This window comes from Zerene cesonia, chromosome 13 (assembly GCF_012273895.1).
Source record: "Zerene cesonia ecotype Mississippi chromosome 13, Zerene_cesonia_1.1, whole genome shotgun sequence".
NCBI lineage: Eukaryota > Metazoa > Arthropoda > Insecta > Lepidoptera > Pieridae > Zerene > Zerene cesonia.
In genome coordinates this window covers 8,884,425-8,897,593 of record NC_052114.1, presented here as the reverse complement: position 1 = coordinate 8,897,593, position 13,169 = coordinate 8,884,425, and the positions used below count along the sequence as shown (strand labels likewise).

General features: G+C 33.4%; 2 protein-coding genes across 2 annotated transcripts in view; both read right to left on the bottom strand.

Annotated features, from left to right (window-relative positions):
• LOC119831339 (DNA N6-methyl adenine demethylase) overlaps positions 1-5,797 on the bottom strand; it is a 94,920-nt gene extending 89,123 nt beyond the window's left edge. Inside the window, exon 1 of the mRNA XM_038354641.1 lies at positions 5,652-5,797. The gene's annotated coding sequence lies outside the window, so the exon portion shown is untranslated. The remainder of the gene's footprint in view (positions 1-5,651) is intronic.
• A 4,252-nt stretch (positions 5,798-10,049) lies between these two features.
• The window catches only part of LOC119831338 (protein spaetzle 5-like), a 34,685-nt gene continuing 31,565 nt past the window's right edge, over positions 10,050-13,169 (bottom strand). The window contains exons 4-6 of the mRNA XM_038354640.1: positions 12,725-12,901; positions 11,602-11,775; positions 10,050-11,196 (exon numbers count right to left, since the gene is read on the bottom strand). Of these exons, the coding sequence (XP_038210568.1) occupies positions 11,025-11,196; positions 11,602-11,775; positions 12,725-12,901 (523 nt within the window). The 3' untranslated portion in view covers positions 10,050-11,024. The remainder of the gene's footprint in view (positions 11,197-11,601; positions 11,776-12,724; positions 12,902-13,169) is intronic.

Below are 13,169 nucleotides of genomic sequence, written 5' to 3'. Positions count from 1 at the left end.
TATAATATTTATTTGTTGAATTCATATTTTCCACTGAAAATAAAACAAAACTTGAATCACGCACAACCTAATAAATAAGAAGCTGTACGCCAGCAGCTTGACTTGTGTGTACGCAATGTGGCGCGCGAGCTGTTCTCAAGTTAAACTATCGTAACAAAAAGTTGTCTATGATTTTGTGTTTCTACAGATCGTTCGCCAATGCTACTTTTGTATAAATAAGCTTTCTTAAGGTTTTATTTAAATTACAACGCAATATAATCAAGTAGGATGTTTACATTTGTATCGGTAAAGCAGTCGCGACCTTTTTTATCGGTATGCCACATGAAAATGATTGACCTCGATGTAGGCTATATAAATTTAGACATCAACGTGTATTGTAACACCCCCGAGATTAATAAAACCATTTCTTTAATTCGAGTGGGCACGCCTGCTTAAGGATTTTAAGGAAGGAAAGGATTCAGAAGGTAATTTTCAACCTACCCGCGTACTTACAAATCTTTTTCATAAAGTGTACCTTTTTCATAAGGTGAGTGACAGAAAATTGACTTAAGACAACATTTTATTTATATACTTTTAACAGGTCATACCTAAATTTTAATGACAAATTAAAGAAGAAAAACCCATTTTATAACCATTAAGAATCGCCTATATTAGAAACTAGCTGTTCGCCCTGGCTTCGCCCGAGGTACATATGTTGTTAAGTGAAGCTTTCTTATGGTGAAAGAATCCAGTAGGTTTTGTGTGATAATATTACAAACACAATTATATACGAATCTTTACTCTTCATAATATTAGTATAGAAAAAGCTACTCCTATTTTTCTATATATTGATCTATCATAAATAAAGTATTAGATAGTCCCCAGACCAGATATATAAGAAATATCTATATTCTACACATATAAAAACATATCATATTGTCATAAACATAATGAAGTGGTAGACCGTATCCGACGCTCGTGTTTTAGTTATCTTTATATATCTAAATATTAATATACAGTATTTTTACATAACCTGTCGGTACTATCTCCAACTAGGTACTTAACCGGTACCTAGATGCAGCGACATATCGGTATAAATAAAAAATAAATAAATATCAGTAATTATCTTTACTAAAAAAGCTTATTTTGTTACCGTTTCTTAACGCAAGATCTTGGTAAAAATATAGCATACATTAACTGTCTTTATACCTACAGAAGCACTTTTATTTCTATCTAAACTTAGTATTTGGTCAATCCATCTTGCCTGAGACTTGTCTCATATTGCAGTTAAATATTCAGCACAGTAAGTGAGGTTATAAATTTTTCTCACACCAGACGAGGAGTATCATCAAACGTAATGATATGTTATACAGGATATGTGCATCAGGGTGATTGTGCATAGCGACAGCATTCTGTATTGTTTAACTAGTTCGATGTCGTGACTTTATAATATTTAGGTGAAGTTCATTTACAGAAGCTGCAAATAAATGTAGCCTGTTGCTTGATTACTTGTGAGTTGTCACGAAATAAATGAATGTTTTATTCCACGTTAATTTAATAATTAGAATTTATGTAATAACTATCGTGGTGGCACTGGCTATGTGTTTAAATTATTGATATACACAGTTTTGTAATAGATAAATTTAATGAATATAAAACGTATGTAGGAATGCTTTACAGCTTATAAAATAAGAGCCTTTATGTTTTTATCATAACAAATTGAAGCCCAAAACTGTAATGAAAATGACTTTTATATAAAATTTTCCAATATAGCATATAAGTTTTGAAAATATTGAGTTTATTGCGAAGGTTTACTGGGATAAACTCATATTATCTATGTAGTAAACAAATGTTTCGAAACAAGTTTTCGTGTTCGGTCACCGAATTATATATTTTGTCTTACTAAAACTATTATAATTTTTAAAAGTGCGCATGCTTGAGCCCTTCTCTTCAGAAACTGCATTCAAATTTGTGGTATCTTATTGTTATATTATAATATGACAATTTAAAACCGCTTCTAAAGTAGTATTGTTTCAATAATAAATGACTAAGAGTCTGTTATTTCGTATCCATACTGATAATATAAAGGTGAAGAATTGGTTTGTTTGAACGCGCTTATCTCATAAACTACTAGGCCGATTTCAAAAATTCTTTCACCGTTAGATAGATACGTGATCTCTTAGTGCTATAGAACATATTATCTATATATACCAAGTAAGGCAAACGCAAAGTCGGGGTGAACTACTAGTAATAAAAGTAATCTGCGTTATATTTAAACTTATTTATTCTTAGATAGATTTATTCTTAGAAGCTGATTTAATTTAGTACCTTGATTAATACTCCAAAGTTAAATACCTTTACTGCTATACTATGAATAAGGTTAGTGACCGTTTAGGAATTTAATATTGCAAAAGGATAACTCTAATTACGATCAAAATAGACTTGTAAAACAAAGCAAGAATGTTGTTGAGTTTTTACCGTCTGTAGTATTGCGTGTTGTTTCTATTGAACTTTTACCTTTTCATTGTTTTCGCGCCAATTTTTACAATAACATTCATCCATAACATAGTATTTAAGTATTATCGTTTTAGCAAACAGCTAAAATATATGAACATAATCAACGTCCCATCGTAACCGCTCAATTATTAACAATTGGATAAACATTTTATAATTAGACCCAATTACGTCACGAATATAATTTTAGCCGAAACAAAAGCCGATCAGAGATTAAGCCACATTACAATGATAAGAAAGACTCCCGATATAGAGTTACCGTCCCATCCCATTCAAGCACTTCAGCTTAGTTGAATAGAGACGCAGATGTGGCGTTTTTTATAACAATCTTTCCCACACTACCACTTTTTCTGATGCCTTAATACTTTTACCACCATATATTGAACGTATACAAAGACAAAACAACAGCATCTTGATCTTTAAATCAAGGGCATAAGGACTAAATTGCAATTCATTTCACATGCCGACTGATGAATTTAGTTGGTCGATACAGTTTTGTGAAGATTTTTTGTTAGATCTACTATCGGATGCGACATCGGAAATTGACTGTTTTTTGTACTTACACCTATGAAGCTGCATTGTACGAAGGAAGTCACATGTGTGTGATTGTAAATGTTTTTCTATTGTCTTTAAAATTATGATTTAATACACTTGCATTTCCTTTACTGTAAATTTAATGAACTTACACTACCTATATAAATTCATTATATAATTTCAACTACGCTATCATTTCCGAAGCTCTCGAGTTTAGCAGATCTACTCGTAACTAACTACGCATGATATTATTGATATACTTTAAATACTAATTCCAAATAAACTCTATTGTACATGTATTTGTAAAAATCGTCTTATTCTCACTTCGTTAACTTTTAATTACAAGATCAGCACAGAAAGCGACGAATCGAGCATTCACCGGCTAGACTGCGTCTATATAATATTCTTTACAATCACACACAACTCTGTCCAAGTTCAGACGATGTGTTTGAACAGCGAAATACTTATGAAAACCAAGTCCTTAGTAAAGAGCAATAAGATAGGGATTATAGCAAGGTACGGATCGACTTAGGATCTTGTAGCTGGATATTGAAACGCGGTATTGGAAGTATTTGTGGTGTTTTGGTAAACATAAATGTGAGTGAATTTTGTGAGTGGCTCCAGTTGAAGTCGGCGAAGTATTCTCGATTATTAATATATAAAGTCTTAGGAATTTGTAATAACTCCAGTTATTTTGATATCGGATATGTTTAATGTAATATCACGTAAAATATAGAGCATTTTATTCATGTTTGGAAGGTTCTTGTTTGGACCTTTGTCTAATATACATATTTTATGAATATAACAAACAAATACAAAGCAATCATAGTAAGTTGTTTCGTAAAGTTGAAGCGTAGTTTTCTACATTGCACATAAATTTTGTTTCAAAATTATATTGAATTATATGTGATTTTAAATGTCACATCAACGGAAACCCGTTTACTATGAATAATAAATACTGAATAAGAAACGAAACACAATTATTGCTATCACCAATAGCTTCCGAAACTAGAAAAAGGAAACATAACTCGCAACTAAAAAGGAAGCGTTGCATTGCACAATCTGTACCAGCGCTGTCAACGGCGACTGGGACGAAATTGGCCAATTTGTTTATTTGTTTTCATTGGTCGCGATGAACTTGACTCGCCATTATCGCATTCACGAGAGGAAGGCGTATTTATTCGATTATCCGTGGGACCGGCCTGGATTGTCTTATGATTCTTGACTCAGATTGATGCTGTGAACTGGAGCCATCGTTGTAAACAATTGGGAGATCGCTTACTTACTTTTTGATGCATACCGCTGTGTATGGCGAATGAGATGAATGCTGATGCTTTTCGGATATATTCAGAACTTTTTAAAACAATAATGAGATATATAAATAGACAATGAGATGAAAATGTTTAGTATCTGTTCGAATACTTAAAAGAATTTTTTGAAAATAGAACTCATGTTTTATATGAAGACGACAAATTATTTAGGCTTCATTAATTACAGTTTTTCTTACTACTTCAGTTTGTGAAACCTATTAATTCTTAAAAAGTTAAAATATCCGTAACCTTTCTGGAAGTTTCTATTTTAACGGGAGTTGATTTGTTAAACGAAATTAGATACATAAGATCAATATGTTACGTTAAATGTAAATACAATTGAATTTGGACGCATTTTAAAGAATTATTCCGAAGTAAGCTCTAATAACACATTGAATCCTAATAAGAACAAACGCAACAAAAAGTAAATGAAGCCCTTTATTTTGGTTCCACACAAATTTCTTTTTTATAAAACAGTGAAAAAAATTTCAATTATAATATTTAAAGTTCGAATGTTATTAGAGGCAAAATTTGTTGATACTTTGATGACCAGGTTGTTCTTTGAAAATGAAATAACCACGCATATTGTGTCTATTGCTTGACCACAGATACTAAATTTGTTTGCAAGAAGTTTAATATTCTAGGACGTAAAACGACTTGAACTTTGACAAACAATCACTACTCTATGTTCAAATAAAATATAACGAATATTTTGAACGCTATACAGTTATGAATGCGTGAAGATTGAAGGGTTAAATTATGTGACATCAGGACTCATGCGCAGAAACACAATGACATGCCGATGCGTCATTCTCTTAAAGCTTTCCTTTCCTGGCATAATTCCCGTAATTATAGCATGATTTTTCAAAATGGGAACGAATTTTAGTATCTGTGCACATTTACTTTTGTGTTTTTTACTTGTTTTGTGGTAATGACGCTATGTTTAACAAACATATTATAGTCATACAAACACAACAACACAATTAAGTATTTTTTCAAACGTTACAACTACTCACAAAGGATAACTGTTTATTAAGAGGTTCAAAAATTATGTATTAAACATGACCTAAGAACTCAATATAAAACTTCATTCTAAAACTTTAAATGACAAAAAATATCCTGAATATGATATCATTCACTACTTTAAAACTTTGTGCAAAGTTTGCATTCATTCGCAAAAGCTACTACGAAAGCTCCAGCGGAAGCTCACGGGAACTCGCTTCACGCTCGACTGCCGCTAACTAAACAATCCACAAAAAAGCTCACAACTTTATAATACACTTCCACAAAGCTCGCACAAAACTACACCAGTACCTTCTCTGGTCGCTCGATCCATCCGCCTCCTTTTCGTCTCGATGCGGCAACAAAACGGACGACGCGAAAATAAACAAAAAGGGAATGCGATCGTGTTAGTTCGCGACGTGAATCGCGGGAATGACGTCGCGACTTGACGCGGCGACGTTCGGCGTAGGACTAGCGCGCGCTTCGCATCGCACCCGACGCAGCTGCCGCGCCGACCAATCGCCGCCGGTCACGTGACGCCCCGCGCCCGCACACTCTTGTTTACAAATAATAATAATACCTAAGGCGCCGCCTCTACGCTGGCTACGAGCTACGCACAGCTGTCGCTGCATTTGGCGGGATTCGAAGCACATTCGCCGGCTTGCGCTTCGATCTGTTTTCGAGCTTTCGCGCTATCGATCCGTAACGCGCACGAGTTATCGAGCGAGCGACGCGTGTGCGTTCTTTGCGCTGTAATGATATAAATTCATCAACCCATTTCCGCAGTACATCTCTCGCTGAATTCGCGCGCGTTAATGACATTATTTAGTCATTTTTGCAAAGAGGGTACCGCATTCATCCCCATGTCGCGACAGGTTGGTATTTCCGATTGTTTTGCGTTCAGGCCGTAAGGTGCAAAGAGGGTTAGAACCCCAGTGCATGCGGTATTCACCTACATTCGAGTGGTCCCCTTCGAATCGGCAATGATCTGAGGTGCCCCATGGACCGAGGCGGGACACTCGAACAGCCTGACCTGATCCCCGTCACCTATTTAACACCCTCCTTGTTAACTAATCACTCGCCTCACCTATCATTTTACAAAATAAAAACAATACCTCAGTAACCCTCATTTTCATAACGTGGGAATTAGGAATTTCTTCATTTTGGTGCGATATTTGACATACCATTCCTACAAATTATTAACTTGCCAGGACGTAATGCAGAATTTTATAAGTGGTAAGGGAAATTCAATACTAACAGAGAGATTACTCAACAAATTTATTAGGACAGATATACCTTACATTACAATTAATTAAAAAAAACCTTCAGGCAATTGTTACAATTACATTTAATTCATTATTGTCTTACCTACGACATTTTTATAACGAATTCTATAATCATTTTTAATACTCATTCAACATACAATAATTTAGTAGAGTTGAACTACAAATTTGAAATCACTGCATATCTATAATAGCATAATTTCTTTAATTTCCAATACTGAATGGATTACAACCACAACTTTCATATAACATGTTATGAAACCAGGCTATTGAGCCACGCAAAACCTTGTGTACGTATTATTTATCTATCAAAAATCTACAAATTGTAACAAGCGTAGATCTGGAACTCTGATATAGGTCCGTTTATTACATGTTTTGTGCGATTAATTACTTCTATTAATTACCTACTTCGTTGACTGTTCATGTAACATATAATATTTCCGTAGTAAGTTTCTAAATGTAATTGGAAATATTTTTATAGGAACTTTATCGCTTGACTGAAAGAAATAAAAAAATCTACTCTATTGCTTTTTAGCAAGGAAACGAAGTTAAAGCAAATATAGGTCTATATTCTATAATGTCTAAATGTCAACATTTAAAAGCGATTATTATAAATAATAAAAAAGTGTATACCTTGAACAAAAGCGAGTGAGATTTAAAGATTCTTCATAAATTATTATAAACGTAAAAAGGATTTATTAAGACTTTCAAACGTAACATACACAATAGCATATGTAAAAAATGAAAGAATGTTACGCTGTAAAAAATATGGCAGCTGTTCTGTCCGCTCACTTAGCATAGCGGATTAGAGTCAATAACCAAATAATTTAATATGAAAGAATAGGTAGTTATCGTGTAATATCAATTATTCAAAAATATGTTTGACATGTACTTCATATTAAAAGTAATAATTGGTAACCGTTATAAGATCGAATGATGAAAAACTTACAATACGAGAATCAAAGTAGAAATAGCTCATTTTCTTTGAGATTTATTTGTTTATTACAATATATTTCAGTAACAACCCAGAGACGTTGAGAGTATAAATAAATAAATATATAAATATAGACATAAAGTTGGTCAGGCACGGTTTTTTCGCCAATAAATTTTCCCATCTCATAGTCATGGGAATGATGAAGCAGAATCAATTTCTCTTTAGCTATATATAAGAGGCTTAAGCAGCTGTTGTGGCCAGAAATTATTAAATTGATTATCTTAATATCCTAAGTAGGTATCTATATATTATTAAATATAATGAAAAAACTGAAATAAGAGCTTACTAGTACCATAAAGCTTCTCTGTAAGTTTATTTGCTTTGATGTAGTTTAGAATTTATAAACGCTTTCAAATTTAAAGCCTAAAAATGTGATATGCATTAATTTAAAACTGTATTTTTATATTACGAGTTTATTTTCTAAAAAACAATTTAGTTACAATAAAAACTCTATTGTTACAAGAACAAAGGGAGTAAATCAATTTCACTCCATGCCATATAATTTGATTCCAAAATAACAAATTTGCCGTCTGTACCACACCCGACGCAATGACTCATCAAATTTTACCGCACACTCACTTTTTCATCTACTACCATTATTTTTCCCATATTCGTCATAGGTAAGCATCTGTCATTTATACATTAAAATATATGTTTAATGTATATTTGAGCTCGATCATAGTTTTCGTAAATTTCTAATATGTATGCCTTATTTATATTAAGAGTCACATAAATATTATATAATTTAGTATACTCTATGACGGGAATAAATATTTGTTTGCAAATTAATAATTTATATAAACACATGTAGGTATGTAATATATTTTGTTTTGTATTATATAAATATAGAATTGTACCTATGTAATAACCAGAAACTAAAAACAGAAAATGTAATATTTTTGTTGTAGTCTAAAATTTATGATATCGAAAAAAATTGCAAAGGTTCCATAAACAACGTTTAATAAGCGCAACTCTTGCTCTCGTTCAAAACCATTCTACGTATCATCGCTTTTTAAAAATACTCCATCAATAAAGGTATCATAAACGAAAAACCAGCCGGTCGCCAGTGTGAAACGGAGCGAAATCAAAAATTAAAAGGTTGCAACGCGTGCAAACCGCGTTCTTGCATCGTGTCGTGCCAATTTCATTGCTACAAAAGTGCGTAATATCGATCACCAACCTTACCCCATCCTCTGTCTCTCTCGCACAACGCACTTCGTTATCCAATACCATAACAGCGTAAAAAGGATCGCGATGCGACTTCAACTTTATGCAGAGGAAACGCAGCGCTATATTGTTTTCACCCCATTGACATACGCCCTTATTTCCCGCCAAATGCTTCCCCCGTCGTGGTCGCCATGACAACCGATCTGTCACACGCACAGAACATAAAACGCAAGCATTGATTTTTTTCCCTGCTTCCTCTTTTACTTTTACGCGTGTCGAGCTTTTTGCTTGAATTTTTATTTTTGAAGCGTGAGTTTTGGCGCTTGACGCAACTGCTTTCAAGTTCATTGTAGATGCCATAGTGAATAATCCTTTTGTTTTTGTGACAATAGGCTACTATTTGCGTACTCATAAGTAATTATATGGGTAAAGGATTCATCACTTCAAATTCCTACCTCGCTATTGTTTTTATTTGTATAAGTTTAAAAAGAAATTAAATCGTAAAACAAAATAAATTAAAAATTATAACGCAAATTACTTAATCGTAGTTTTAAAGAAAAAAAATGAATAAAAGGATGTAACGCATAAGAGGAAGTTTGTTAAGGTAGGCCTGTAAGCCCGGGGTGCTATCCCGCAGATGTGGCGATTTTCACCCCTTAAATTGAGCCGTTAACTCAATCCCGGGAAAATATGCCACTTTGTCAACCACTCCTTCCAAATTTAGAATAATATTGTCGAGATTTACATTTTCAGTTTATTCTTTTAGCTTTTTTGAGAGCGCAAGCTGGGAGATTTTGAAAGTCTATCTAGTCTATATTTTGAAAGTCAAAATAATGTATATAATAAAATATTAACTATATTAACACAGTGTTCAATTTGTATTGAATTAATGTAACTAAAATTTAGTTTAATTTACTTTAACAACATTTTAATTTCACCGAATATAACTAAGAATGGTGTGTTCTTAAAATTTTGGGCATTTTTTTAATGACAACAGTATATGAAAAAAATATTGTCGAATGTCAATAAGGTGCCGTGGGCTTAAAAGGAAGAATAGAAGTATTCCATGGCTAAGGCGAAACCGTGGGCGACTGGGTAAGGCGACAGCCGATATGGTGAACGACGCAAGTTCAAGTCCCGCATGGTCGAATTTTTGTATTACTCAAATAAGTGCATTTCTTTCCAGTTCACGTATACACAGATAGATTTTTTATAGTGTAAAGTTTTTAAGAATAAGTAATGAGGTTTTCGAATAAAACAAATTTAAAATTTCCATTTTATATTATCAGTTAAGAACTGGTTTATAATGTATCAAGTTATTTACATAAGTATAACAGAACTGAATGCATGTCATCTCTTAATTATAATGAATGTCAAACTATTAACGCTAACTCAGAGATTCTAATTGTTCTTTATAAAATCAACTTAATATATTTATGAAAGTATAATATTATGTGTAAATTGTATTGTTCATTTTATGTATGCGTAAGCTGGTACTTACGACACATTCCTTCTAATGGCAAATAAAACGAGAGTTGAAAGTTCCCAAATAGTAGTTTCTCTACGGTTTGGGAACCTATTTTTATAAGAATTTTTTAATCAAATAATAAAAAAATATGTTTAACAGAATTTCGTTAATCTATAGGCACATAATATGTTGAAATATTAAATCATTTGTAGCAATAGCTTCAACAGCACAACTACATCGAATCAAAGTAAAGATTTAATGATAGGTAAGTACGAAAAAAATAAAAATCCCAGTAAAATAATTTCGATATAAAATACAATACATATGCATTTTTAGGCATAAAGCTGAAAAGCTTTAGCGAGAAAAAATATTTTTTCGCGGGTATTAGTCACCAATTAAAATTGTTCACTTACAGTTGCACTACTATATACAAATCTAGATATTTTGAATAATACTAGATTAAATACTTTGTACCTATTAATATACATAATACTCTGTTTTTACACGTAAAATTACTAAATTTAATTGCAATACAAATATATTTAGGAAATTATATGAATTTTTATTAATATTAATTTTGATATTATTTTAAATTTAAATAATACAGGAACCGTATTTAAATTGTAAACATCTAAAAGTCACAAACATTCACGAGAGAGCAATATGACAGCGCCATCTAGTATCGAATAGCGGCAACTCTATGCGTACAATAAAACACAACATGCAATACATTTTAGCTTAAAAATACATCACAAGGAAGTTAACACATAGATTTAATTATTGTTAATTATCGTGCATTGGCAACAGCTCGGAATCCAGAATACATCGGTGTACAAAGTTTGCCCACTTGGTTGAAGTGCAACCAATCGCTTTTGAATATATTTTTGTTCACAACGAGAGGTGTATCCGCGAGGCAGGCTGCATAAGCCACTGCATGTCGAAGACCTGAAGGCAAAAATAATGTTATTAGAACATGCAGTCGAATTAGAACAGAGAATCAAGTTTAAATAAAACTAAATTGTAACGATTGCTTTCAATTCTCTTAAAATCAACTAGATGGCAGCACTATATCTTTTCTAATTCTTCGTTATGTTTGGGAATCTTAGGAAGTTAATGGTGTGAAAAAAATCACAACACTTTTCGAAGGAAATATTTTCTTATACAAAAATTTCATATAACAATTTGATTACTCATCATTAATTTTGAGGCACAGATTCAACTCCAGTAAGCTTCTAGGGTCAGTGAAACATCGCTTCTTATTACAACCATAAACACACAAATCATAACAATAACTATTTGCAGTTTAAATCTTATAAGAACCATAAAGAAGACTGCGATTTCAGTACATACGAGCAAGTCTCCACTCGGACCAGCTGGGTCATGTTGTTGGGCATGTTGACAACATAGCGCCAGTTGCCCTTGTTGTTCTGCGCGGCTTGGGGCTGGATGAATTGTGTCCGGACTTGACAGAGCTCCTCGGTGTTCGCGGCTTGACGGCGCGGTCTCTCGGCTGATGGGTCCTCACTGGAAATTCATGGAAATTTCGAGAAGTTAGACTCTCACGAGAATGCAAGCATATTATGGATTGATATTTTTCGACAGTTTGGAATCGCGAGTTAGATTATAATTTAACGGTTTCTTCAGCATTTATCTAATTGTTGTTTTGTTGCTGACCGGGACAGTGGGTGTGGTACGTAAAACATAATACTGAATAAAGGAGTAATATAAATACATTAATAATTTCACCATGATATCTAATAAACAAGAACGAGGTGAGCAGACACAAAATCTTGGTATATTAACTACAATATAATTATAATTCACTAGAATTTCCAAGTTCTGTTTTCTAATTAGTTATGAATAATTATTTTTCTTATAAGAAAGAGGGATCACAACATAAAAAAATATGTTTTGTTTAACGAGTTTATTTTCAAGAAAAGAAAATGATGTTTCAGTTGCCCTACCAAGCTGACACTTATTGCCTCACCGAGAATTAAACCCACATCTATGTGATATCTGATTAAGTATTTTCGTACTTCATGCATCTTATCGAAACTTAACATTTATTGATACACAAGTAAGACGGTATATTCAAATCCTACTTCCTTTTAAACCTACTTCCTACTTCCTACTAATATTATAAATGCGAAAGTTTGTAAGGATATGTGTGTGTGTTTGTTGCTCTTTCACGCAAAAACTCCTAAACCGATTGCAATGAAATTTGATACGTACATAGCTGGACAACTGGAATAACATATAGGCAACTTTTTATCCCGATATTCCTACGGGATACGGACTTACGCGGGTGAAACCGCGGGCGCAGCTAGTATCATAAATGCGAGAGTTTATAAGTATGGATGGATGTATGTTTGATACTTCTTTAAGCGAAAACAGAATATCGTATCTGCATAAAATTTGGTACCACGCGAGTGACGCCGCGAATTACATCTAGAAATATTATAAGGCTACATACCTAGCAAGTCCCAAAGCGATCCGCAAAGCCTCTGCGCCTGTAAGTGTCCCTTTAGCTGCGGCTTCCACCAACTCAGCGTTACGTTTTCTTCGTGCCCCATGCCCCACTGTTCGGGGAGGAAAGGATATTGACCTCTGGATTGTGATGTCAGAATTAGTTCGCGACGGTGATATGTATCTAAAATCGAATGAATAAATTAGATTGGCACGCGATTTCGTTTAGACTGAACATCAACCAATCATCATCATCATCATCATCATCATCAATATTATCTATTACTAGCAGTACGACCCCGCTTCGCGCACACAGAGAGCTCATGTCCAGCGGTAAAACTTTTGTCGGTTCAAAAGGCGGTCCAATAGTTCCTGAGATAAGCGTGATCAAACAAACAAGTAAACCCTTCAGTTTCATATTATTATTAGATTACACAAAAAGAACAAGCAGT